Here is a 26,571-nt window from a genome sequence, read left to right on the forward strand (position 1 = left end):
TTGTTCGGGGGTGCACTTCTCGAAATGGAAACCGTGCAAGTTGAGAATGAACTCATGAAAAAGATTAAAGAGGCGCAAGTGCAGAGAGAGTGCCTAGACTATGTGAAGAACCAAGATGGTGTGTCTTGGAATAAAGATGGATTGTTGACCTTCCAGAAGAGGATTGTGGTTCCTCGAGGTCCTTCACTACTAGAAAAAATCTCTATAGCGACGGAATTGCTATGAAAATTCTGTCGCTGATTTCATCCTCTATACTACTTTCCGTCGCAAATTTCCTCGCAAAATCGTTTGTAAGGGAATTTGTGACGGAAAGTAGTAGCGAGGATGAAATTAGCGACGGAATTTCCATAGCAATTCCGTCGCTATACAAGTTTTTTCTAGTAGTGCTTTAACTGTTGAGGTGATGACAGAGGCTCATAAGGGCCAGTTTACTGTCCACCCTGGTGCTACAAAGATGTATCAGGACTTGAAGAGAAATTACTGGTGGTTGGACATGAAGAAGGACATAGCTGTTTTTGTGTCCAAGTGTTTGGTATGCCAAAAGGTGAAGATAGAGCACCAGAAGCCGTCTGGTAAACTTCAACCTCTTGAGATTTCGGAATGGAAATGGGATAGCGTTCCCATGGACTTCGTGGTGGGATTGTTGAGGACTCCGGCTGGTTATGACTCTATCTGGGTCATTGTGGACAGATTGACGAAGTCTGCCCACTTTCTTCCGGTGAAGGTGAGCTTCACTACTGAGCAGTTGGCCAGACTGTATGTTCGTGAGATTGTGAGGCTTCACGGGGTGCCTAAGAGTATCATCAGTGATAGGGACCCGAAGTTCACATCTCGGTTCTGGGAGGCGCTGCAGGAAGCATTTGGTACTCAGTTGAGGTTAAGTACAACCTATCACCCTCAGACTGACGGTCAGACTAAGCGGATTATCCAGACATTGGATGACATGCTGAGGGCTTGCACTTTAGAGCAGGGTTCAGCATGGGATAGGTACCTGCCATTGGTAGAATTTTCTTACAACAACAGTTTCCATGGTAGCCTTGGCATGGAACCCTACAAGGCATTGTATGGCAGGAGGTGTCAGGCTCCTACCTGCTGGTCTGAGGTTGGAGATAAGGTTTTTTGGCCATACCAGATCCTTGGTAGAGTATGACTTGTTGCCTACCAGCTTGCCTTGCCTCCGAACTTGGCCAACATCCACGACGTGTTTCACGTGTCTCAGCTTCGGAGGTACATTGTGGATCCTTCGCACGTGGTGCAACCGGATGATGCGGATGTTCGAAAGAACTTGAAAACTCCCGTCGGACCACTCAAGATTCTCGATCGTGGCGAGAAGTAGCTGAGGAGAAAGATCATTCCGATGGTCAAAGTGCAATGGACGGGAAGAACTCCTGAGGAATGTACTTGGGAGCGAGAGGACGAGCTTCTCCGGCAGTACCCCGACTTCCGAGACAGGTATGTTTATGATTTTGAGGACAAAATCTTTAAAAAGGTGGGGTGAATGTAAGAACCTGCACCGTTAAAATAGGAATTAATTAAATAAATATGTGAATTAGGAAATAATTCCATAATTGACCCTAATAATTATGAGAAGGCTTAAAAAAATTTGGTAAGTGATTTATATTGTTGAAAGTAGTTTTTCTAACGAAACGTGCAGATATCGATTCTGCTTCACGGTATAAATGCGTGCCGATCAAGTATCCTGGAAAACTATAATAAGAGTGGGAATATTCCTAGAATAATATATAGGACTAGCATAAAAAGTTTCAGGTCGAAATAATGAGAACTGGTGCCAGAACTGATACTGACTATGTAAAAGCGCATACCAGAAAGGTGCTGTGAAAAATAAAATAAAAATATGAAAAATCTTAGAAAAATGAGTAGGTTCAGAATCCTAAGTTTGGGATTAAAATGCTAAGCGTAAAAATTAGCGCTAATACAGTGCGATTAAGTTTAAACCGGCTATAAATACAACTTTTGGCACATAACCCTAGGCCATAATCTGATTCTACGTGAGCCTTTGGAGCTGTGATCAGCCTCCTCCCTGTTCATGCCTTCCTCCCTTTGGAAAACCACCAAGTTGTCACCTTTTTTCTTGATTCTTCCCTCCTAATCTTGCAAACACTTAGTGGAGTGGCTTGTGAGTGTGTGCTGAGTGGAGCTTCTGTTTGGGGAGGTTTAAGGTGCTGTTTTCTGAGTTGTTGGAGAGGAGACCTTTTCTTGGCATTTTGAGCTTCAAGGTGTGAACTTTGAAGAGAAAGAACCTTTGTGGTGTGCCATTTTCGTGCACCTTCAAAGTCAGAACTTGAGGAGCTGTTGTGAGAGCTCCAAGAGCTTTGTACCTCTATTTTGAGCTTGGGTAAGCTTCACCACCTTTGATCTTGAGTTTTATTGGTTAAAAGTGGAGTTTTGACATGTTTAATGAGTTGTTTAAGTAACTAACATGAATATGAACCTAATAGGGTATAAAAATGCATACTTGGACGTAGTATTGGGTTAAAAGTTGAACCTTTGAGTGATATCTTCGCGAAAATGCAGAACTGCATTCTGTCGCGAAATATCCGGATATGGTATCCGGATATGATATTCGGATATGGGGTCTTGTGATATCCGAATATGGTATCCGGATATGGCCCCAACATATATTCAGATATTCTGGGTTTCCGAGGACAGTAACGGTACTGTTCATACAGAATGATATTTTGGGTTTTTGGACCCATGATGGGTCAACAGGGACTTCTGTATTAATTAATCTAAGTCAGAATCTAAGTGATTAAGGGCTTATGGCTTTGTGAGAAGCCTAAAGACATGAAACGTAAAGGAAATACGTTTTCTTTATGTCATATGCTTGTAGAGTATGAATATTGATATAATTGTTAGTCTAAAAAAGATTGTGATCTTGCTGTTTGTGGGCTTTGAGCTTGTGTGGACTCTTGGCTTGGATAGTTAGCTTGCAAGGTAAGCTTTCGTGTCCTTGGTTTAGCCATTGTTGGTTCCACCATACCCCATGGGGGAATGGTTTATATGCATATGTATTTTCATGTATTGATTTATTGAAATGCTTTTGAGCTGTTAAGTGCAAATGCCCTATGATATGTTCCTGTGGGCAGGTACGGCATTGGCGTGTACTATTGTGGGTTGTAGACGTACGTACATCCTACACTTCTCTGATCAGTAGAATAGTTAACACACATGACATGATTATCTGCTGCATTGCACTGATTTTTGAACTTATATGATATTACTGCTTTTGAACTTATATTGCACATGTAAGTGAGCTTGGGGTGGAGAAATCTTTGAGGACCCTTTGCCTTACTAAGATTTCTGTTTAGAGTTCTCACCTCACGTTTGGGGCACATATTTTAGGTTCAGGTAACCCAGGGGCTGAGACCTCTAGCGGCAGGAGGCCAGAGCTTAGTTGATTGATATGCTTGCTGATTATGCTGATGTCCCTGTTTAGTGTTTATGCCTTATCCATTATCATGTTGTTTGTATTGAGATTTGTTGGGTATGCTGTTTATTGGGTGAGCATGGGAATTGTCCATGCCACATTGATTTGACGATGTTTAAGTTTATTTGAGTTGTAAAAACTATCAGGATCTGTCCGATCTACATGTTGTAGTTCCGTGACTAGAGACCCACTTTCAGCTATATTTATATTGAGGTTATTCAGTGTAGATAGCTGTCCATTTGCAATTTACATATAGGGAATGTTTTGAAAAGGAACTAAGTAATCAACTTGGTTAATATTAATGACGTCATAATTGAAAAGAAAAATATATTCTGCATTTTTTAATTAAGCGTGGCTTAATACGATGACATGATAACAAACCGGGTATACACGGGGTGTTACAACACTCGTGAGAAATTTCGAGAGGAATCCATTGGTACTAGTATTTTTGGATAAGGTTCACTGTAGAGAGAGTTTTTCCTCCCCTAAGATTTTGAATTTCATGAAAAAGATGGATTTTGATGGAGTTTGAGGCCATGGGAGCTTAGAAACGCATCTCTCCTTTGTTCTAGAGTGTATTGGAGTAAGAAATTCCTTTCTTTTTCATCTTTTTATGAAGATTGAACTTAGGTTTCCATTTTGAAAGTTTGGCTTGATTGAGCATGTTAGAGCTTGATTGAGACTTAGCTCATGTTGAGAAAAGTGTTTAGATGAGGATTTTAACGATGAAAATGTATTTGAAAAATTTAAGATACTGTATTTTAGAATAGTAACATATACGTGAATAGTACTGTAGAGATGAACATTACCATATGGATGCATTGATGATGGATAATAATAGAAATGTGTTCCTTGGTTATAGTGTGAGACCAAGTTGACTTGTGGAGCAAGAGCATGGACATTGAGAAAGGCTCTTGAATACTTGAGATTGAGGTAAGTATCAAACAATGGTTTGATGTGAAACTTATATGAAAGGGATATATGTTTAGTTGTGATAAATTCACCATGGATAAGAGTGTTGGTCATTTGTTGAGCATTTTGTTGGCTTGTGGACCCTTTGACTTGGAAGAGGCTAGAAAAAGAGCTATTCCAAGTAAGCTTTCGATCCTTGGTGTTAATCTCCTGTTTGTTCTGTAAAACTCCGAGGGAGGGTGGTAGTTTGATATGGTATGTTGAAAATGATTTGTTATATGTTGCAGGTATATGTATGTATGTTTGTATGCCACACAAGACAATGTTTCCCCTAGTGAGGCATAAGACGGTGTTTCCTTATGCATAGTATGAGACGGTGTTTCCTCATATGGTATTTTGCAAGATGGTGTTTCCTTGCGTAATGGATACTTATTATATTCTCTGGCCAGTAGGATTACATTATTGCACACTGCATTGTCATACATATTCTGATGCGTGCATGGATATTTTATGTACTGTGATTATAGCATAAGTGAGCTTAGGGGTGGAGGAGCCCTCCAAGGGTCCCTAGTTTACCGAGGTAATTATATTATCTCACCCTGAGTTATGAGGATTACCATTTCAGGTACAAAAGCTAATGGTGTTGAGGCATCACGTGGCAAGAAGCCAGACAAGAGATATTACCTGACCTGATAGTCAGGATTAGCTTGTTATGCTGATAAGTATTTAGCATGGTTTTATTTTGGATATGTATCTACATGCCATGTCATTATTTTGAGAGCATAGGAGATGTCTATGCCATTTTGATAGTTTATCAATTTTGTTAGTTATGTCTGTATATGTCTAGGTTACTTATTTGATTACGTCTCTTTTGGTTGGTTGATGTAATCATGTAAGTAACTCTATGGATATTATTTTGAGATCTGTTATGATTATGAGATAGCATACGCCATGGATGGCTGGGTAATATAGTTTATGCTTGGATTATCTTAAACAATCAATCGGTTGAAATTATCATGGTGGGAAATGTCCCCAGTGGTTCAAAATACAGATGAAATGCTGTCCGTTTTATTTTGGTCATGGAAGTGAAAAAGTTTGCAATACATAAGGAAACAGAGAAAATTTATTCAGTTAGCTTCCGCATTAATTAAGTTGAGCATGTTGCGCTTACTATCATATGTATGTTAATACAACAAGTGCACACGAGGTGTTATATGACCATAATTAACAATCGAAGACTATCCGAATATGATAACCTGTACCATTTCGGATAGAGTGTCACGGACAACATAACAACTATAAACTGGACTAACCAGAGATAAAATTCCACATATTGCTTAATCCTGAAACTCAGAAAAGTCCAGACATATATCACAATCCATGCTATCATATTGGGAATCCATCCATGGATTCATACAGGATTTGGCTCCGTGCCAATTCTCTCATATACATACTTATAGATAACAGAACTAGAAACGTACAACTGAAAACATCATATACATATACGTCTCAAATCATATACAAATATATCAAAACATATACAGACATCTCTCAAATACAGACATCAGACTATACATATCCATGATCATACATTATGCTACAAAATATATGTATAGTCATCCCAAAATATCATGTCAAAATCCTACGCAGCTGAGACATCTAGTCCTGTGCAAGCCCCTTGCCATTGGAGAGCTCTCTTGCAACTGTTGGATCACCTGAAACATGTCCCCAAACAGGGTGATATACAACTATCTCAGTAAACTCATAGTTTATGGAATAGTCTCTACCCATGAATTCACTTCCCACATAAAAGGTCAGATACAAAGTATAGCGGATATCATTACATGGTTTTTACATGAATTAATGATGTACAAATTTTTTATTAATTAATTAACAACATATGTTGTTTGGTTGATAGGCTAATAATAAATTTCAATATAAATTTATTATTAACCAATTAACCAAATAATACATTATTAGCCAAAAAATTGTACGTCGTTTATCAACATAAAACTAGAATAAGAAAATTGGTGTCCAACACAAATATGCAATCAGCTAAAAAAGAAATTAATTTTGGAACACGTACAAAATAAATAACTCCATGTGTAGTTAAAAAATAAAATAATTTTGTCTACCTGGCATTCAACATGGAGATAGTTACTTCATTAATCGAAGATGGTGTCTGGTTCCCAAAATAAAACGCTCCTTTAGCTGACACCGTTTCTAGTAAGAAACGAGGCTCCTTCGGTTGAGGCAAAACATTCTCGTTGCTTAACATCACAACCACAGATGCCATACTTGGCCTATCATTAGGATGATGCTGCACGCATAGAAGACCAATGTGAATACACCGTAATACTTCAGATAGAATACACGAATCCTCCAAAGAAGCATCAATCAATTGCATTGGATTGCCCTCTTTCCACATTTTCCATGCCTACAACATTTTGAAATAATTGTCATTTGCCACTTCATTATAGGAAAAGTAAAGTCATTTTGTGTTACTCACATGTCCAATAAGATTATGCTCGTGGTTCGGATAAGAGAGCCCATTGTTTTTCTTGCCACTTACTATCTCTAGCAATAATATGCCGAAGCTAAAAACATCAGATTTGATGGAAAATATCCCATCAAAAGCATATTCAGGTGCCATGTAACCACTGAAATGAATCCAAAGAGAGTTAATTTGATGTTTATGTTATTGTGTGAAAAGAATTAATTTAGCATGAACAAAGATACGTACTGTGTGCCAGCAACTTTGCTAGATTTCCCTTCAATTTGATCATCTCCACACATTCGGGCCAAGCCAAAATCTGAAATTTTTGGGTTCATCTCATTGTCTAACAAAATATTACTTGGCTTAAGATCTCTATGTATGATCCTTAATCTTGAGTCTTGATGAAGATAAAGTAGTCCCCGAGCAATTCCATTTATAATGTAGAAGCGCTTAGGCCAGTCTAGAAGTTTACTTTGAGCAGAATCTGTCAAATTTGAAGGTTATCATCTTCTAATCTTGCAAAAACTATAAGAACATAATGAAATTCTACATCACTTAACAACTAGCTTATGTAAAGATACTAACCGAAAAGAAAGAAATCTAGGCTTTTGTTGGCCATGAATTCGTATATGAGCAATTTCTCATCTTCTTCAATGCAACATCCAAGAACTTTAACAAGATTCCGGTGTTGAAGCTTGGCGCATAATATAACTTCATTCTTAAATTCTTTCAATCCTTGTCCTGATGTTCGTGAAAGCCTTTTGACAGCAATCTCATGTCCATCTGGTAGTGTTCCCTAAAAGCATCACATTTGTTAGGAAAGTTAAATTAAATTAAGAGTAAATATTTTTTTTGGCCCTCACCAAATTTTACTATGCCCGCTTTAGTTCCTAGCAAATAAAAAGGACTATCGCGGTCCTTAAAAAATTCAAAATGGACCAATTTTAGTCTTTTTAGAGACTAATATAGATCTTTTTTTGAATTTATAAGAGAGTACGATTTCAACTAAATGAGTCTATTTTGAATTTCTTAGAAACCCCGATAAGTCTTTTTGTTTGCTAGGGACTAAAATGGACATCGTAAAATTTTTTGAGGACCCAAAAAGATATTTACTCTTAAATTAATAACAAATCCTGTGCTTCGTAAATTTTTAATTGTTGAAATCAAAGGAATTTTGCTAGAAAAGGAAAAAAGGAAAAAATATGACTCTCAGTAATATTGTATAAATTTAATAGCTATGTAATGTGAAATGATGCGAAAGTATACAAAAGACAAAATATTATAAAAAATCATGTAAGATATTTCCAAAAAAAATTAAAAATCATGTAAGACAGTTTAAGATATTCTAATATACAATAATAATATTATGAAATATTTCATAACTTCTTAATATTAATATTAATATTAATTATTAAGAGGTATGTTGCAAACTTACCTTATATACAGGCCCAAAACCACCTTCGCCAAGCTTCTTGTGATTTGAGAAGTGATCTGTGGCATGCGCTATTAAAGCAAATTCAAACAAAGGTACCTCAAGGTCTTCTTGTTCGCTTTCGTTGTTCTTTTCTTCTGTCCATGTGATGATCTCTGTTTTCCCACAAACAATTAGAATGAGAAAAATTATCTGTTACTCTGTGCTAAGAAAGTTGCTTTTTAAGATACGAGCCGTTTGGTAAGAGAAATATTTTTTTTACCGAGAAAAAATTATTATTAGAGATTTGGTAGGAATTTTTTTATCCCAGATAAATTACAAAAAAGTTTTTGGTTTGCCAAATTTTGCAGGAAAAGTTAAGTTAATTTTACTAATGCTATGTTTGGTTGATGGAAAAATATTGATGAAAATATGAATGAAATTATCAAAATACCCTAATTTTTTTGAATATGTCAAATGAGTCATCATCAAATGTTGCTTTTTTTTTTTGGGGAAAAGAGAATCAAATGTTACTTTTTGAGAATTCAAGATCAAGAAAAAAAAAAAAAAACAAAGGTTAAGTGGGAAAAAATTTGCCTTTGTGTAGTTCAAAAGAAAAATATTGGGTAAAAAATTTTGTTGGTATTTTGTTCACAATACCCATACCAAACATGGTAAATAAATATTATTCACCTCAGTTTAATCCATACCAAATACTCATACCAAACACTCCCTAAAAATTCAAATATTTAAGTGACTGGGTCTTGTGGTGAGAGGTTTTGGTAGGTTATATTTGATTATGTGTTTAATTTTTTCCAATGTATTCAAAAAAAAAAGGTTAATATTTTTTTACTTCTTACAAATATATTAAATGCTGGTTTTAATCTCTCTAAAATTTGAGTTTCAGTTTGTGTTTTTTTTTTCTTATTTTTTTTTAAAGTGATCACTTTTGGCCATTACTATTGTCATAGGAATAAATTTTTAGTGCCTCTCCTCATTTATTTTGTGACACGTGAATAAAAAATATTATATTATTTAAACAAAGTAAATCATATGATATTTTTTGTTCACATATTATAAAATAATTGGATAGATACAGTAAATGCACACTAAAGATTTATTCATTGGGTGCCAGCTGTCAAATAGATTCCCAGCTCACCATTAAGTGACATGTTAATATTTAGCAGACCTATGGCTATGTAACGGTGAGGAACGGAAATACTTATTTAAAAAAAAATAAGAAACACCAATTAAAACAAAAAATTTATAAGGATTAAAATTAAAACTTAGCATACTTGTACGGATAAAAAAAGGGTTTTATGTCTTTTCCCTAACTGGAAAGACTTTCTATCTCAGACACAAAAATCGTGAGGTCAACCAAAGTAAAAAATAATAAGAAAAAACTTTAAAAATATTTCTCTGAGTTTTTTCAATTATCATTTATCTTTCTCACAAATTTTTTGAATTATTTATACTTTTATTTACTTTTTTATCACTTATTCTATTTACTTAAAAAAAAATTATTCCTAAGTGAGGGAGATAAATGATAAAAAAACTTTAAATCAAGAGATAAATGATTTAAAATTTTGATGAGAAAATAAATGATTAAGTGAAAAGTTACAAAGATTTTTGTGAAGTTTCCCAAATAATAATAATAAGATGGTACAACTTTTGATGGGTGGAGGAGAAAAATTCATAGTTAAGCCTACTTTGAAATTTATGATAAATTAAGTATCCAAATTTTAATCAAAAGGGTAATTATAAAAGGAAAATGTAAAAATAATGTTGCTGAAAAGTTACTGTAGCTGCCTGCAGATACATCGTGGGGGCCACAATTTTATTTTTTTAATTTTGTCATCACACGTCCTCTCTCTTCCTTAGAAAATTGTGATTGTTTGCTGCAGCATGCTACAAACATAGATTATAAAAAGGGTTTATCATCTATCATTTAACATGACCACAAAAATTTTCTACAAAAATTTTCCTACACACACAACATTTTGTGGGGCCCGCAGCAAAAAAAAAAAAAAAAAGACTTCGGCACGCAAAACGAATCTCTATAACATAACACAATCACTTTTCCTACAACATAACTCTTATAAAACCCTTATAAAAAGGATAAATGTTGTTGACTTGTTGCACAAGATTTTCCTATCTTGCTAGGGTAGAGATGAAGATAATATTTTTAAATATTAGTAATTTTGTTTTTTCTCTTTACGGCTGGGGAGGGAAGATGAAGAGGTTTTTAAGCCTGGCTTAGAATTTATGATAAATTATGTATTCGATTTTTTTCTTTTCGAAATCATGTATTCAATTTTTAATTGTAAGAGTTCTTGCAATATTTTTTAAAATGCCGACCATTTTATCAAAGGGTGGGGAAGGAGGGGGGAGGAAATGGTTATATGATCATATCAATTAAATATTTCCCAAAAATAATACATATGAAGATTATGAAAACAAGCTTCCCTCGAACTTAATAGGAAATGACTCAATGTATCACAGTAATAACCTCGTTTTGTGTCTTCATGTGGCCACTCCAAATATATATTCGCTCTTCATTCTTCAATGGAAAGAGTATGAAAATATTTTGAAAAAGCAGTCGCTACAGATTAAGAAGACATACCTTTGATTTTTGTTTTGCTCCTCCAAGAAATGAAAGTAAAAATTAAAAGTATCGCGACAATGGATGAAATGGTGCTTGCAATCACAACCAACTTTTTCTTTGAATAATCTTTTCCGTCTTGATCTTCTTCACAGAAAAGGTGAAACAAATAGTGAATGCGTGAAGCACGATAAGCACGGGAGTGAATACTCTCATGTGTTAATATATATGATCTTATTTAGAGAAATTATAACCATACAAAAATGAATAAATGATAATAAGCGAAGAGAGAAAAAAAAATATTGAGATAAATAATTACAAAATAATAATCGTTGATTCATTTTTGCATGATTATAATTTATTAACATGACATGAAAATATTAATTAAAATATGAGGATCCATTTCCGATGATTATTGAGAAGAATTATGTGCTATTACTTTAAACAAACATTTCAACCAAAAAGTTTAATATCTTATATTGTTTTATATTATATTTCACTAACTCCTCCTGTTACACAAGAATTCATTGAATAATACACCAACCCTCTTATCGGTGTTATCGAATTTTTGACCATTCGGGTACGAGGACTTAATAAAATTACTTGAACCCAAAAACTTAAAAACACATCAATCATTTCATATTATATTTTTGAGAAAAATATTTATCCTTTTAAATAACACAATTTATATCCTTTCACTCTTACAAAGAGGTGAGGCTCACACCTTTATTTTTTTTGTCAACTCTCTCTCCTCCTTTATCTATCTCTTTTTCTCTTTTAAAATGACACAACTTTATATCTTTTAAAATGACAGACACTTTACCCTATATTTTTATGACAATTAACATTGTATGAAATCAAAACAGAAGCTCGTGTATACCTGTATCCAACACCGCCGATCTAATATAGAGATCTTGTCCACCATTTGCCATCTGTCTTAGATCTATCAGATCACCAAACCAAATGGCACAGCCACTACCTTCTCTCCTGATATCTGAATTTGCAAAAGCAGAACAGGAACAGTTTTCCCAGCATTTGTTCTTGCATTCATCAAGTGTCATACTTTCATTTACCCATGAACTTTTAGTGTCAGGACCCTTCATGTTACTGAATTTGAGGAAACCATCTCTGCCCTTCACCCTGCAGCTCCATGTTTTGTTTTGCGCGCATCCTTGTGTCCAATCCATTTGGGTCCAATTATTGGGTGATTTTGGCTCGAACCCATTTATACACCTGCAAATAGGGGACTCACCAATGACACAGTTCCCAAACGCACCACAAACATTATAGTTGTCACAGTAATCAGTTGGTATAGTCGAAGACATCCTCCATGTTTGAGTAACATTACTCCATGTTAAGCGCTCACGAGCATACGTTGTTTGGTTCATGACAATTCTTGAAATCACTGACTTGTCATTGAGGCTATATGTGATGTACAATTCATCCTTATTGAACACGTACGTGTAATTGACAACTGAATTGAACATCAATGATGGTGAACCGCTGAAATGAATGCCATCAGAAGGACCACTTCTGGAATACTCTTCAGAGCCTTTCCACATCACATCTTCAGGGTTATTGGTAGGTACCAAACCCCATGTAAAGTCTCCAAAAGATGGATCATCCCAGTTCTTCCAAGCACTTAAACGCCTATTAAGGCCAGTTTTGAAGTCCCATCCTAACTTCATTCCTGGCAATAATGTATCACAAGGGTAGTCAAAGCTCTGCCACAAGTAATTTTGAGGACTATTGTCTTTTTGATCATCTGTTAGAACCAAGTTGCCAGAATCTAAGAGTTGTGCTGTGACACCTAATCCCTTTGTTGTTGCATTTGTTGACCAAATAACAGTGTTGTTCTGCTTGAGAAGAACAAGGTTTCCCTCTGTGCTTATGATCAACATGCTTGAGTTGTCTTTGATTGGATTGTCACGGTTGGCAACCCAAACAACAGTTCTAAATGGGATATTTTTGTACCATATTCCAACGTAGCGGTTTGTGGAACTACCTGGACTGAAGAAACCCAACTCAAAGCTTCCATCGTTTGAAACCAAGGTCTTGCCATCTGGAAGTGACTGAAACTGGGTAATGGTATCTGTTGCATCAGAAATTTTAAAGAAGGAGGAAAGTAGGTTGGCAACAAGAAGGATAATAGGAAGAATGGCCATTTTACGTTAATGTCTGGCCATAATTACAGGGAGTTAAATATATAAGTTGAAGTCTGTAGTATGGTTTCATGTGTGTTCCATCAATTCAATGGATGGAATCAACCGAATTTAAATATCCCAAAATTTCCCACTTGACAATGAAATTATTATTACGGGACATCACTTTAAGCCAAGGCAGTATATTGGCTTAGGATTTTTAAAAAAAAAAATTGAACTAAATTTTTTTATAAATTTTAAAAGACTATTTAGAATTGGAGAGACTTTAAAGACTTTTTTAAAAGACTTTTTTTATCATCAAGATTTCATAAGATTGGATTTCAAAAGGATTTTAATAGAATTTATAAGATTTGAAAGGACAATATGAATTTATAAGATTTTAAAAAATCATATGAACTTTTAACAAACATTCAAAATTACAAGAGTCAATAAAAAAGGGAAAAGTTATACTTACAACCTATTTTTGTTTACAAAATTTTACAACTATATTTTAACCGTTGATTTTCGTCAATCAACGGTTATCATTCATTGCAAATTAAATATTAATTAATGAGTTTGATTTGCGAAAATAATAACCATTGATTGACGAAAATCAACGGTTAAGATATGGTTGTAAAATGTTGTAAACAAAAATAGGTTGTAAGTATAACCTTTCCCATAAAAAAAAAACAAAGAAATGCAATGAAATTAATAAAAAAAAAGTAAAACCTAATATAATTTTCTCAATCAGTAAAACATAATATAATTTTTAACAAACATTCAAAATTACTAAACAACAGCTTTTCACATATCTAATGGGTTAAAAATTATATTCTTCATTTGGTATCAAAATTATGCATATATGATTATAAGATCCAATTTTTTTAATTATAAAAATAATTCTAAATTTGCATATAGACCTAAAGCTCATGATAAAATTTCGTTTGGAATTTTTTGCAATTGATCTTGAAAACCTTGGGATTTTTGTTTTACGTGATGAGAGTTTTTTTTTTCTTTTTTTTTTGGGTAAGCCATGATGAGAGTTTTCTAACCATATCTAAAATTTCTCAAAAAATTTTCAATCGATACATTGAAACCTTAAATTGTTTTGGGGCTTTTCATAAACAAGTTTTTAGTTATCTATTGACACAAAAATTGTTTGAAATTGTTTTCTATAGTGAAGGAATTTCGTTCATGAATGTATTGTTACGAAATATAGGGTTCATATTATGAAAGTTTTAATCTTTCTTTAAATTGATATTGTTTCATTGATGTAAAACGAAAATTGGTTTGAGGGTTTTAGTTCCCCTGTTATTTTTTCACTGTTTTATGTTGTTTTTAATACAAAAATTACACGTTTTTGTGCCAAGAAAAACCGCGACCCATAGCTTGAAAATCACTTTTTAAACTTCCAAAATTTCTCAAAAATGGCTCAAAAATATGTTATTTTTGAGATAGATTATATTAAAATCTCGTTGGTTTGTTGTTTCTGGATTATTTTGTGAAGAAAATCGCTCAAAAATATGCTTTTTTTGTAGTTTTGATGAAGCTCCCATGAAGGAACCCAATTTCAAGCAATCAACCTACCAAAAGAAGAAGAAAACACTGCAATAGAAGAATCTCAAGAAATTCTAGGGGTTAAGGTGAGATTGTGAGAGAGGCACCCTATTTATATTTTTCACTAAAAAGTCTCACGAAATCCACATTAATAGAAAATCAATTAAAATCGTCGGATTTTTGAATACCACTAGATTGTGATTACATTGTTTAAAATCCTGATTGAATACCCACGGATTTGGACGGATTCTAAAATAATCCTTTAAAATTCTAATCGAATACCACGTGACCTTTTTTCAATACATTAAAATTCTAATCGAATACAAACGGATATTTTTGTCCAAAAATAATCCATTAAAATCCTTTGAAATCTCAATCCAATACACAGCCCTAAAGCTAAAAAAAGCGTTTAAAAATAAAGCTAAAATTTATTTGTTAATTATATTAAAATTTAGCTTAAAAGCACGTAATTCAAGAAAATTATCTCTCTGTCTCTATAGCTCTTTATTTAAAAAAAACACACAATTCAAGAAAAAAAGATAAGAGCTTTAAAAAAGCTCCTTTTAGGAGTTTTTAGCTTTTTTCTTCGTTATAAAAAAAAAGAGGTTTTCATTATACGATTTTTTTCAAAACCTATTTAGTCTAACTTATACTTATAAGTTGCTTCTAACTTAAAAATAAGAGGATCCAAACACGTAACACTTTCCATCTCTTGATAGTTTGAATTGTTCGTTTCATACATCGTTTTTGTGCTTAGTTGACTATAGGTTATATATTAGTCATCTTGTCTTCATTTTCAGTTGACTTTTATGTTTTATTTCTATTTATTTATTCTATTCAAATATGTATATTTGAATTGTTGCGTTACATAATTTATTTATTTGAAAGATAAGATATTTTTAAAATAAATAAAGCAGTAAGTTCATGTTTAGAAAATGAGTCATACACGTTAGCCTTGTTCATGAGTTCAACATAGAACACGCAATAGAATGTGAATTTAAACTTGTTTGAGATTGAAACCGTGTGAGTGTGTGCGTGAAGCTTCACCCATAGAGCAGTGCGACTTTTATATCAATTTATTGATTGATTAATATATTGTGCTTTTGAACGTGACAAGAATAAATCATTTGGTGACTAAAAAAACTGTTGGAAAGAATATCTTTAGAATATCTTTATTATTTGTAAAGATCTATATCCTTATTTCATTAGAATTTAGGTTAGGCATGAGCTAAGTTCATTAGTGTTTCTTTATAGATTGTATTCTCCTGAATCAATTCAATATACAGATTTATTCTATATTCCTTTCGTCTCTTGTTTCTCTACATGGTATCAGAGTCTAACAAGAGGACTCCTTGTCTGCCTTTTCTTATTTCTATTTTTCATAATTTTAATATGGTAGTAGAGAGATATCACCCATCGTGAGGGATTGACCTTCCTAACTTTTCTCTTTCTCTTTTTCTCTCTGCTTCTCTTAGTTTCTTCTTCTCGTTCCTGCCTTCGCCGCTGCAAGTGTTGTGCTCCATAACCGTCGATGACCCAGCCACCGTCTAGCCCTCTGTCCGCTTTCTCCGCCACCGGTGTCGTTGTTTCCGTCCGCGATTGTCGTGCTAGTGTTTGCACGTTGTCTCCCTCTTGGTTACGTGTCGTTCCAGTCGGACCTCCAGAGATATGTTCGTTCTTCATCTCTATCTTCCTGGATATGTTCACCGGACATCCGTCTCCGCTGTGCTGAAAAATCTGAGAAAACTATCTCTCTCTCTCTAACAACCAAATCAAGTCATTGTTCTGACCCCGTCTCTTTCCTCCGGCCGCATCATCCTTTCTTCTCCGGCTGAATCTTGTTTCTTCTGGCTATGTTTTATTCTTCTTTGTTGATTTATTGTTTTTATTTTCTTTTATAGCTTGTATTTGGCCATTTTATTTTATTCCCACATATGTTTGTGGTGTTATTCAAGTCTGATTTGACTTGTATTTGAATTATTTTTGTCATTGTTTGGCTTTATTTTGGCCTCCGATTCAAGGGGAGCATTTATCTCCATTGTTGCTTGATCCACAGATTATTCCATTTACAATGGCTCTGTCGGCTTGTATTCCAATTACAACATTATCCTTTTCCCAGCCCTTCATCAGTTTATGTTTATCCCAACCCTTCCTTGACTGATGTCTTTTTCTTCCTTTGTTGATGTCCATTCCAACATCGTCTCTTTACCAGCACTTCAAACCGATGGTCATTCCAGTCGATTTACTGTCGATTTCTCTGACTTATATTTTGTGAAGCTTCGTTTTAGTTTTCTTTCTTCCCAAGATGAAGTGTCCCTCCATCTTGAGGGGGAGTATTCGAGATATAGATAATATTTATTTTAGTTTATTATGTTTGTTATTTTTCTTTAGGGTGAGTTGTAGAGTTGTTACAACCCCCACTCATTCATTTTGATGTTATGTTTCTTAGTCTTTCTTGATCAAGCTTATTGCTTATGATCTATACACTCCAGCTTGAGGAGGAGTATTGGAAAGAATATCTTTAGAATATCTTTATTATTTGTAAAGATCCATTTCCTTTTTTCATTAGATTTAGGTTAAGTATGGGCTAAGCCCATTATTGATTTTTCATATATTGTATTCTCCTGAATCAATTCAATATACAGATTTATTCTATGTTCCTTTCGTCTCTTGTTTCTCTACAAAAATAATCAAGGCTAAGATGTTTCCATCATACTAAATGTTTTGTCACAAGAGGAGTGAATGTCAAAAATGATTGTACGAACATGAAATCAGATGATATGCAAAAGAATTAAGTGCATGTTTCGTAGCATGCTTTTTCTTGAAATCTTGGGAAAGTGGGGTGGGGGAAAATATTTTTCCACGTTTGTTATGAGGAAAAGTGAAAATATTCTAAAAAAAAAACCCCATCATTTCATTTTTAACTACAGATTCCCAATCCAAAATACCATGTCACCCATGGTATTTTTTTTCAACCGCTTGGGAAAGGATTAAAAAATTTTATCATACGAAAATGCTTGTTCTCTCTCTCATTCGTTGTTCTTCTTCCACAGTCACAATCAAAAACACTATAACCATGTTCTCTTTAGTGTCTGTTATTGCGGCACCACCAAGACCCCTGTATGGAGGGATGGACCCGCAGGACCTAAAGTGATTCCATTTCCTCGATCTCACATCAGATCACACGAGTGTGCATGAGAATCTATCCTTGATCTGATTCTTTTTTTTATTTTTTTTATTTTTGATTTTGTAGTCACTTTGCAACGCTTGTGGGATCAAAAGCAGGAAGAAGAAAAGAACAATTTTGGGGATAAGGAAAGGAAGCAACGAGGATAGAAGAAAAGGGAAAACGAGCAGCAATAGCAGCAAGGTTGGTGGTGGTGGTGGTTTGAGCTTGAAGCATAGTCAGAGACTATTTGCTTTCGGGAGGCAGGTTTTGATGCAATCGCATTGTAAGAAATTGGGAGAGGAAGAACAAGTTCCAGTTTTGTTAATGTCGCTCTCTTATGGACGTATGACTGACTTGGCGATCTGACGGGACATTAGGAGCCTTGGCGATTTGGAGGAAAATCTGATCATCTGGCAGTCTGACTAACTAGTAGGACATGTCTCTTTGGTGATTTGATGGGACATTATGAGCCTTGGCGATTTATAGGAAAGCTTGGTTGTTTAGCGGTCTGACTAACTGGTAGGACATTTGACTCCTTAGCAACTTTCAGAGTGACCACGTGTCTTTTGAAGGGGAGGTGGCTTTTCAGTTTTCGAGGGTTTGTAATGATGGGTAACCCCATCATTGCTATTAACTAGTGGACACCCTAACGTCACGAAACGCGGTGCATTAAAAGCGTAGTGAGGAATGTCTTGTCATGCTGCAATTACCAGAGGGTCCTTTATCTGGGCCATTTATTGTCTAACGGTTGCTCCCATCACACGGTTGACACTTGTGAGACGCTACACGGGTACGGGGGATTTTACCTCTGAGGTTCTATTTAAAGGGATTTTTTCTCTCTTTGTTATCATCTTTACTACTCTTTGCTCTTCGCGTTCTTGACTTCTCTCTTCTGGTTTCATCTTCTCTGTGTGAGCATTGTGCTAGTCTTTTCCTCCTCTATTCTCCTTACTTCCCATCGTCTTCGTTGCTGCATGTATAGTGTTATTAGCTTCTGACTGTTTTGCATTGTAACTTCTCTATTTCTTTCTTGCGATGGTTAAGTTGAGTGACCTGACTGGTGAGACCTTGCCTGAGTTGGAGTTGGTTGTTAAAGAGGAGGAGTTTGAGGATGCTTTTGAGGCACTTGATGGTTGTGTTGTGGGAGAGGCTATGCGGGCGTTCCTCGCTAGCCGTGCTGGTGAAGGGAGAAGTGCTTGCTCTCGCTGTTCGTTGATCTCAGGGGTTGAGTTCTTACCTCATGGTAGGATACCTGAGCTTCTGGGCTTCAGCGAGGAAGAGATCCAAAACCTCTTGCCCGAGAGGGCTTTGGGACCTATGGTTCCATATTTTGGCGAGGCTTATGGTCTGGTTTTCGTGGTGGGCGTAGGGCAGCACCTGGTGGGAAGACTTCTAGATCTGGTAGACGTCGGTCTGGCGAGTCTCGGAATGGTGGTGGGCACTGTCTTCCTCAAAGGAGGTGTTTCGGTTCTTCTGGTCGTTCTCCTCATGATCATAGGTCTGGCTCGCGTCGCCGTTCTTCGCGATGCTCTGCTTTTGGTGTGGGGCAACTTATTCTCCCTTTATCCTCTGTCATCCATAAGACTCGAAACCGCCCTTTAAAGTTGTATTACCAACCTTGCCCTTTAGAAATAATTCACCCGACTGTTGAATCGTCTGTCGCCTTGTGCACATCTTGTGGCCATATTCCTCCAATTCCTAAGTCTTTCCACCTCCGTAAATATGTCGAGTCGTGTCACAATCGGTTGGGCAGGTATCATCTGAAAGATGCTCGACTCATACACTATGGCGTGTGGGATGCCATCGCAGAAGATTTGGGGCTTTACAAGGTGCCACCCCCTTGGTGGCCTTCCCCACTCAGCTACTCATACTTCTACACCTCCATTTCTTCTGAAATCTCTGATTCTTCAGGTAAGTTCGCCATGTGTGTGAACTATACTTGGTTTGTGTTTCTTGGCGAGGGGGAGCATTGGCGGTGTAGGGGGTGAGTGTTGGGCGGAGTGGAGGGGTTGCGATTGACTTTTTGGAGTGACTTTCCTGACTTCTCTTGATGCTAATTGCCCTGTTTGCCGTTTGACGGTGTATTTGTCCTTCCTCCCAGGTTTTGGTGGTGGGTGATTTCTTAGCTAAACATGGCGGGTGACCAACCTCATGAACGTTTTGCAGCGAGGAACTGGGTGGATGCAGATGTGGCGATTACTTTTTCTTGTTTTACGGACTCCTCTGTTTTGGGCGTCTCTTATCGATCGGAGGGTAATTTTGATCTGACTGACGGTGGTGCCAATGACGACGAATGGCAACTGTGGTCGGTTAAAGAGACTGATCGAGTTTGTGACAAACCACGCCGTGAAGGGGTTGCCAACTGGCGTTTCTTTGCATATAAGAATCATTTTACCGACCAGAAAGTTAGGTTTACTCTTTCTGAATTTGAAATGGGAGTGTTGAGCCATCTACGAGTTGCGCCTTCATAATTACATCCTAACGCTTGGGCGTTTGTTCGGGTGTTTGAGAAAATATGCCGGTATTGTGGATGGGTATGTTCTGTAAGGTTGTTCTTCTACTGCTTCCAAGTGTATTTGTCGATTAAGAAGTTGGGTTGGGTTTCTCTAAAGGCGGGGTCTAAGTTAAGGGCGATATTTACAACGTACACTGATTCATACAAGAACATGTGGGAGACTTTCTTTTGGGTACAGTCTGTACTTGGCGAGGGTGAGGTACCTTTCTTTGTTGATCGGGAGAGTGGGGCAAGTAGGATTGAGTGGTACTGGTCCAAGACACACTACGAGATTCCCGCCAGCTGCTATTCTTTTGGATATGACACTTTTTCACGGGAGGAGGGGTTGGTGGTTCAGTTGTTTGATTGCCTCAGGGTGCCTTTGAGGTGATGGCCTACATAGAAGGTGTTATGCTATGGAGGTGTGGCGGTGACTTGTATCCTTTAAGATGGCATTTTTCATAACTGTTTGTCTTCGATCTTTGTTAAAATTTATGTATATTTCTTTATTTGCAGTTGAAAGCTTGTCGATGGATGCCTTGAAGGTTGCTCGTGAGGCGGCTGCCCGGGTTAGAGCCGCAGGCGGCGGGGTTCCGTCAGCCGTTCCTGCTCCCGCCCCAAAGGTAAAGATGCTGACAAAGGAAAAAAAGAAAGCACTTCAGTATCGAAAAAGAAAATTCGATCTGTAGCAGATATTCCAGCCGAGGAGCTGGCGAAAAGGGCCACAGGACTTATCGTTAAGGAGGTACAAGACAAGGCGGGGGGTTTGTCGACTAACAAGTCTGCTTCTAAATCTGTCACGCCTGGCCAAGTATGCTCCGTGCAAAAGAGACCTGCTGATGAAACTCTGATCCCGCCAAGGGGTGTAAAGGCGGTGAGGACTGAGCCAACTGAGTCTGGGCAGTCAGCCGGCGCCGATTGTTATGCCATGGATGGTTTCTCTGATGGCCTTGGTGACGGTGGGGTGATGGTGATATGTACCCCAGGCGAGGAAAGGGCTGTTGTGACGGCGGACGCCAAAGAACCTTCTTCATCTGCTGTGATCCCTTTGACTAGGGCATTGATGCTGTCAGAAAGGGATCTCAATTCGAGTGTCCCCAAGCCGATGCTGAATGTGGCGGTGCCAGAACAAATAAACTACCAAGAGGTTGTGGAATGCACACAAGTAATTATTGGTCGTGTTTTGGTGGTTCAAGAAGCGGCCCTTGCTGCCGGTCGTCGTTGCTCTGCGCGGGATAATTGCCTGGCTCACATGGGGCGCGAGGCTGAGGATTTGACCGTCAAAGTAGGCTGGCTTGGAAAGGAGGTACATGACGTAACACCCCGTGTATACCCGGCTTGTTATCATGTTATCGTATTAAGCTGCGCTTAATTAAAAATATGGAATAAACTTTTCCTTTCAATTATGAAATCATTATTAATTACCAAGTTGATTACTTAATCCTTTTTTCAAAACATTGTCTGTATGTAAATTACAATAAAAGCTATATATACTGAATAACCTCATATATAAATAAGTGAGTATCTAGATCACGGTACTACAACACGTAGTCCAGACCATAATCCTGATACAATTATACAACTCGAATCTAAAACAACATAGTCAAATCAATGTGGCGTGGACAATCCTCATGCTCACCAGATAAGGCAACAAAGCCCAACATAGTCTCAATTCATAAAACAATATAAAGGCAATAAAACAGAATAACAACCAGGCATATCAGCACAACATCAAATATCTCAACTTAGCTCCGGCTTCCTGCCGCCCGGGGTATCAACCTCCGAGTTACCTGAACCTGAAAATGTTCCCCAAACGTGGTGTGAGATCTCTAAACAAAAATCTCAGTAAGGCAAGGGGTCCTCAAGGATTTCTCCACCCCAAGCTCACTTACATGTGCAATATAAGTTCTAAAAGCAGTAAGACAGTATAAGTTCCAAAATCAGTGCAATGCAGCAGAATAATCATGTTATGTATGTCAACTATTCTACTGGCCAGAGAAATACAGGATTTATTTACGTCTATTACCTACAATCAGTGCAAGACACCACTTGCACCCACCCACAGAATGACCCTATGGTATGTCTCCTACATACACAGGATTACGGTCTAGGTGGAACAACACATGCATATCATAAGGCATTTGCACAAAACAGCTCAACAACATTTCAAAATTAATACATGAAAACACATCATGCATATAAACCATCCCCCTATGGGGTATGGTGGAACCAACAATGGTTAAACCGAGGACACGAAAGCTTACCTCACAAGCTAACTATCCAACCAAGTCCAAGGTCCACAAACAGAACTCTCACAGTCTGTTTATACCAACAATTATATCAAAAATCATAATCTACAAGCATATGACATAACGACAACGCTTTCCTTTTACGTTTCATGTCTTTAGGCTTCTCACAAAGCCATAAGCCCTTAATCACTCTGATTTTGACTTAGTTAATTATTATAGAGGTTCAACTTAACCAATCTAGGGTCCACAAACCCCAATTACAGTTCTGTATGAACAGAACAGTCACTGTCTCGAAATTCTTAGAATATTCGGATATTTGTCGGGGACATATCCGGATATCCATATCCGGATATTTCGCGACAGAATGCAGTTCTACATTTTCGCGAAGATATCACTCAAAGGTTCAACTTTTACCATTGTTATACGTCCAAGAATTCATTTTTAGGCATATATAGGTCAGTGTACATACTAGTTACTTAACCAACTCATTAATATGCCAAGACTCAACCTTTAAACAAGGAAAACTCATGATCAAGGTAAGGAACATACCCAAGGCTTCAAAACAGAAGCTAGAAGTGCTTTTGGAGCTCTCTATGAAGCCCCAATAATCTGACTTTACAAAACCACGAAAATGGTGAGCAAGAATGGTTCTTTCTCCACAAAATTAGCTCCTTGAAGCTCTAAATACCAAGACAATGGCTTTCACAAAGAGAACCCACAACTCAGCCACCAAAACCTCACAAAACAGAACCTAGACTCATAACACAAAGGCTTTACTCCTACCCAAGTCTCAACCACACCCAACCATGGTGTTTTGATGAAGAAACAATGGAGAAAGGTGGTCACTTTGGAGGTTTTCTTTGGAGAAATGAAGGTGGCAAGGTGAGGGAGAGGTGGCAGTAGCTAAGGTTCAGCAAAACTCACGTAAAGCAACAATAGTTCTGACTAGGATCATGTGTCATGCCTTATATAGCCCACTTAAGTATTAATCGCACTGTATTAGCACTAATAGCTACGCTTATCTTTTTAATCCCAAACTTTGGATTCTGAACCTAGCCATTTTTCTAAGATTTGTCACATTTTTTTTTTTTTTGCAGCATTTTGCCAATACGCGCTTTTACGTAGCCAGTATCAGTTCTGACACCAATTCTCATTATTTTGACTCCAAACTTGTTAGACTAGTCCTATATATTATTCAAGTAATAAGTACATACTTTTCGTAATTTTTCGGGATACTTCATCGGTACGCATTTGTACCATAAAGCAGAACCGGTATCTGCACTTTTTGTCAGAAAAGCGACTTTCAACATTGATAATCACTTACCATGATTATTTAAGCCTTAACATAATTATTAGAGTCAATTACGGAATTATTTCCTAATTTCACATTTAATTAATTTAAATTCTTAATTTAACGGTGCAGGTTCTTACATTCACCCCACCTTTTAAGGATTTTGTCCTCAAAATCATAAACATACCTGTCATGAAACTCGGGGTATTGCCGGAGAAGCTCGTCCTCTCGCTCCCAAGTACACTCCTCAAGAGTTCTTCCTGTCTAGTACACTTTGACCATCGGAATGATCTTACTTTTCATCTTTTTCTCGCCGCGATCGAGAATCTTGAGTGGTCCGACGGAAGTCTTTAGGTTCTCCCGAACCTCCACATCATCCGGTTGCACCACGTGCGAAGGATTCACTACATACTTCCGAAGCTGAGAAACGTGAAACACGTCGTGGATGTTGGCCAAGTTCGGAGGCAAGGCAATCGGTAGGCAACAGGCCCTACCCTACCAAGAATCTGGTATGACCCTATGAATCTCGGGCTCAACTTCCTCACACCGAGGGCTCGACCAACACCGATGACAGGTGAAAGTCTCACAAACACGTGCCCACCCTCACTGAACTCCAATGGACGATGCTTAACATGATAAAAGCTCTTCTGGCGATTCTGCGCCTGCTTCAGCTTCTCTCTGATCATCTGGATTTGCTGGGTGAAATCTTGGACAAAGACCAAACCAAACAACTCCTTATCTCCAACCTTAGACCAATAGGTAGGAGTCCGACACCTCCTACCATACAACGCCTCGTAGGGTGCCATGCCCAGGCTAGCATGAAAACTGTTGTACGAAAACTCAACCAATGGCAGGTACCTATCCTATGCTAAACCATGCTCTAACGTGCAAGCCCTCAACATGTCCTCCAAGGTCTGGATGGTTCGCTCAGTCTGTCCGTTAGTTTGAGGGTGATAGGTTGTACTCAATCTCAACTGAGTACCAAAAGCTCCCTACAGCGCCTCCCAGAACCGAGATGTGAACTTCGGGTCCCTATTACTGATGATACTCTCAGGCACCCCGTGAAGCCTCATAATCTCGCGAACATACAGTCTGGCCAACTGCTCAGTAGTAAAGCTCACCTTCACCGGAAGAAAATGGGCAGACTTGGTCAATCTGTCCACAATGACCCAGATAGAGTTACAACCAGCCTGAGTCTTCGGCAATCCCACCACGAAGTTCATGGAAATGCTCTCCTATTTCCATTCCAGAATCTCAAGAGATTGAAACTTACCAGACGGCTTCTGGTTTTCTATCTTCACCTTCTGGAAGATCAAACATTTGGACACATAGACCACTATGTCTTTTTTCATGCCCGGCCACCAGAAATTTCTCTTCATGTCCTGTTATATCTTTGTAGCACCAGGGTGGACAGTGAATTGGCCCTTGTGGGCCTCTGCCATCACCTCCTCAGTCAAAGGAACTCGAGGAATCACAATCCTCTTCTGGAATGTCAACAATCCATCCTCATTCCAAGACACACCGTCCTGGTTCTTCACATAATATAGGCACTATCTCTGCACTTGCGCCTCTTTGATCTTTTCCATGAGCTCATTCTCAACCCTAACGGTCTCCATTTCGAGAAGTGCACCCCCAAACAAAGAGGTCACCGTCAGATCTTGAAACTTCTCCATAATATCATAGTCACCCATTGTCAAACTGGATAGACTCACGGATTTTCGACTCAAAGCATCAGCTACCACATTGGCCCTGCCAGGATGGTACTTCAACTCAAAGTCGTAGTCCTTGATAACACATATTTTGTTACACTTATTTCTTACTCTTGGTTGGTATTTTTAGGTTTTATTTGAATTAAATAAAGGTCTTTTGGGTCAAATCAGAATTCTACATTTTAATTGGGTTTAATTGATTTTCGTCATAATTTTCCAGATTTACAGTACTTTCGTATTTTGGCCATATCTCACTCTACAGATGTTCGATTAACTCCATTTTTGTTGCGTTTTGCAGCTAACAGGAAGGGCTACAATTTCTATTTCAGCTACTGAAGCCCAGTTAGGACAGAAAGATGGTCGAAACCTGAGCCCAAGATGGACGTGTTTTGCTGGAAATTTATTTTTACGTTTGAACTTAAGTTATAATTTTGAACCCAATGTATGTGAGGCCCAGAGCCAACATTTCTGTTTTGTTTCCTTTTATTTTGGGTTGGATTTGTAGAGCCCGAAGCCCAGCTTGATTAGGGGTTAAAAGGGCGAGAGTAGGGTCCTTGTGGATATCTTTCGTTTGAATTTGAATTTTACAGTTTTAAAATTAATAGAATTTTCATCTTTTCTCTCTCCTCTTTTCTTTAATCAACCCAAGGGTTGAGGATTCCATAGTTGAATCCTGAGGACCCGCGCCTCATTTTAAACCAAATTCGTTTCTCTTTCCAACTCGGTTTGGCATCGCGCGATTGTCGGTGTTCAGTCTGAGATACGCGATTGCGTTCTTAGGAAAGAGATTAACCATTAGATTTAATGGTTAGGTTGATTAACCCAATGAACTCAAGTCGAACGAGTTGATACTCTGCGATTGCGCGAGTAGACGCGTCGTATTCGACCAAACGCTAAGTGATCGCTTAGAGAGGGTTCTCAATTGGAAACAAGTATTCTGATTCAATTGAGATCAATCACGATTTGCTAATTATTTGTCCAATGATGGATATCCTTGGAATCCTAATTCTTGGGTTGGTTGCTTTTAATTTGTTTATTCTTTCTTTTTATTTTATTTTTTATTTCCGTTTAAATTTACAATCATATTAAAA

The 26,571-nt window shown here is 37.3% G+C and overlaps 3 protein-coding genes across 3 annotated transcripts; 1 reads left to right on the forward strand and 2 right to left on the reverse strand.

Annotated features, from left to right (window-relative positions):
- Positions 1-6,491: 6,491 nt before the first annotated feature.
- On the reverse strand, positions 6,492-9,440 carry LOC133283779 (G-type lectin S-receptor-like serine/threonine-protein kinase SD1-1). The gene is made up of 6 exons (XM_061480691.1): positions 9,428-9,440; positions 8,293-8,444; positions 7,443-7,653; positions 7,104-7,341; positions 6,870-7,020; positions 6,492-6,797 (listed from the first exon to the last, which is right to left on the reverse strand). The coding sequence occupies exons 1-6, from the start codon at positions 9,438-9,440 to the stop codon at positions 6,492-6,494; spliced, it is 1,071 nt and encodes a 356-aa protein (XP_061336675.1).
- A 2,287-nt stretch (positions 9,441-11,727) lies between these two features.
- Positions 11,728-13,035, reverse strand: LOC133283780 (G-type lectin S-receptor-like serine/threonine-protein kinase At4g27290). Its single transcript, XM_061480692.1, has one exon. The coding sequence runs from the start codon at positions 13,033-13,035 to the stop codon at positions 11,728-11,730; it is 1,308 nt and encodes a 435-aa protein (XP_061336676.1).
- A 4,482-nt stretch (positions 13,036-17,517) lies between these two features.
- LOC133283781 (GATA transcription factor 15-like) lies at positions 17,518-18,103 on the forward strand. Its single transcript, XM_061480693.1, has 2 exons — positions 17,518-17,529; positions 17,822-18,103. The coding sequence occupies exons 1-2, from the start codon at positions 17,518-17,520 to the stop codon at positions 18,101-18,103; spliced, it is 294 nt and encodes a 97-aa protein (XP_061336677.1).
- Positions 18,104-26,571: the final 8,468 nt, after the last annotated feature.

Source organism: Gastrolobium bilobum, unplaced genomic scaffold (genome assembly GCF_033153095.1).
Source record: "Gastrolobium bilobum isolate Gb01-03AN ecotype WA unplaced genomic scaffold, APGP_CSIRO_Gbil_v1 utg36027, whole genome shotgun sequence".
NCBI classification, from domain to species: domain Eukaryota; kingdom Viridiplantae; phylum Streptophyta; class Magnoliopsida; order Fabales; family Fabaceae; genus Gastrolobium; species Gastrolobium bilobum.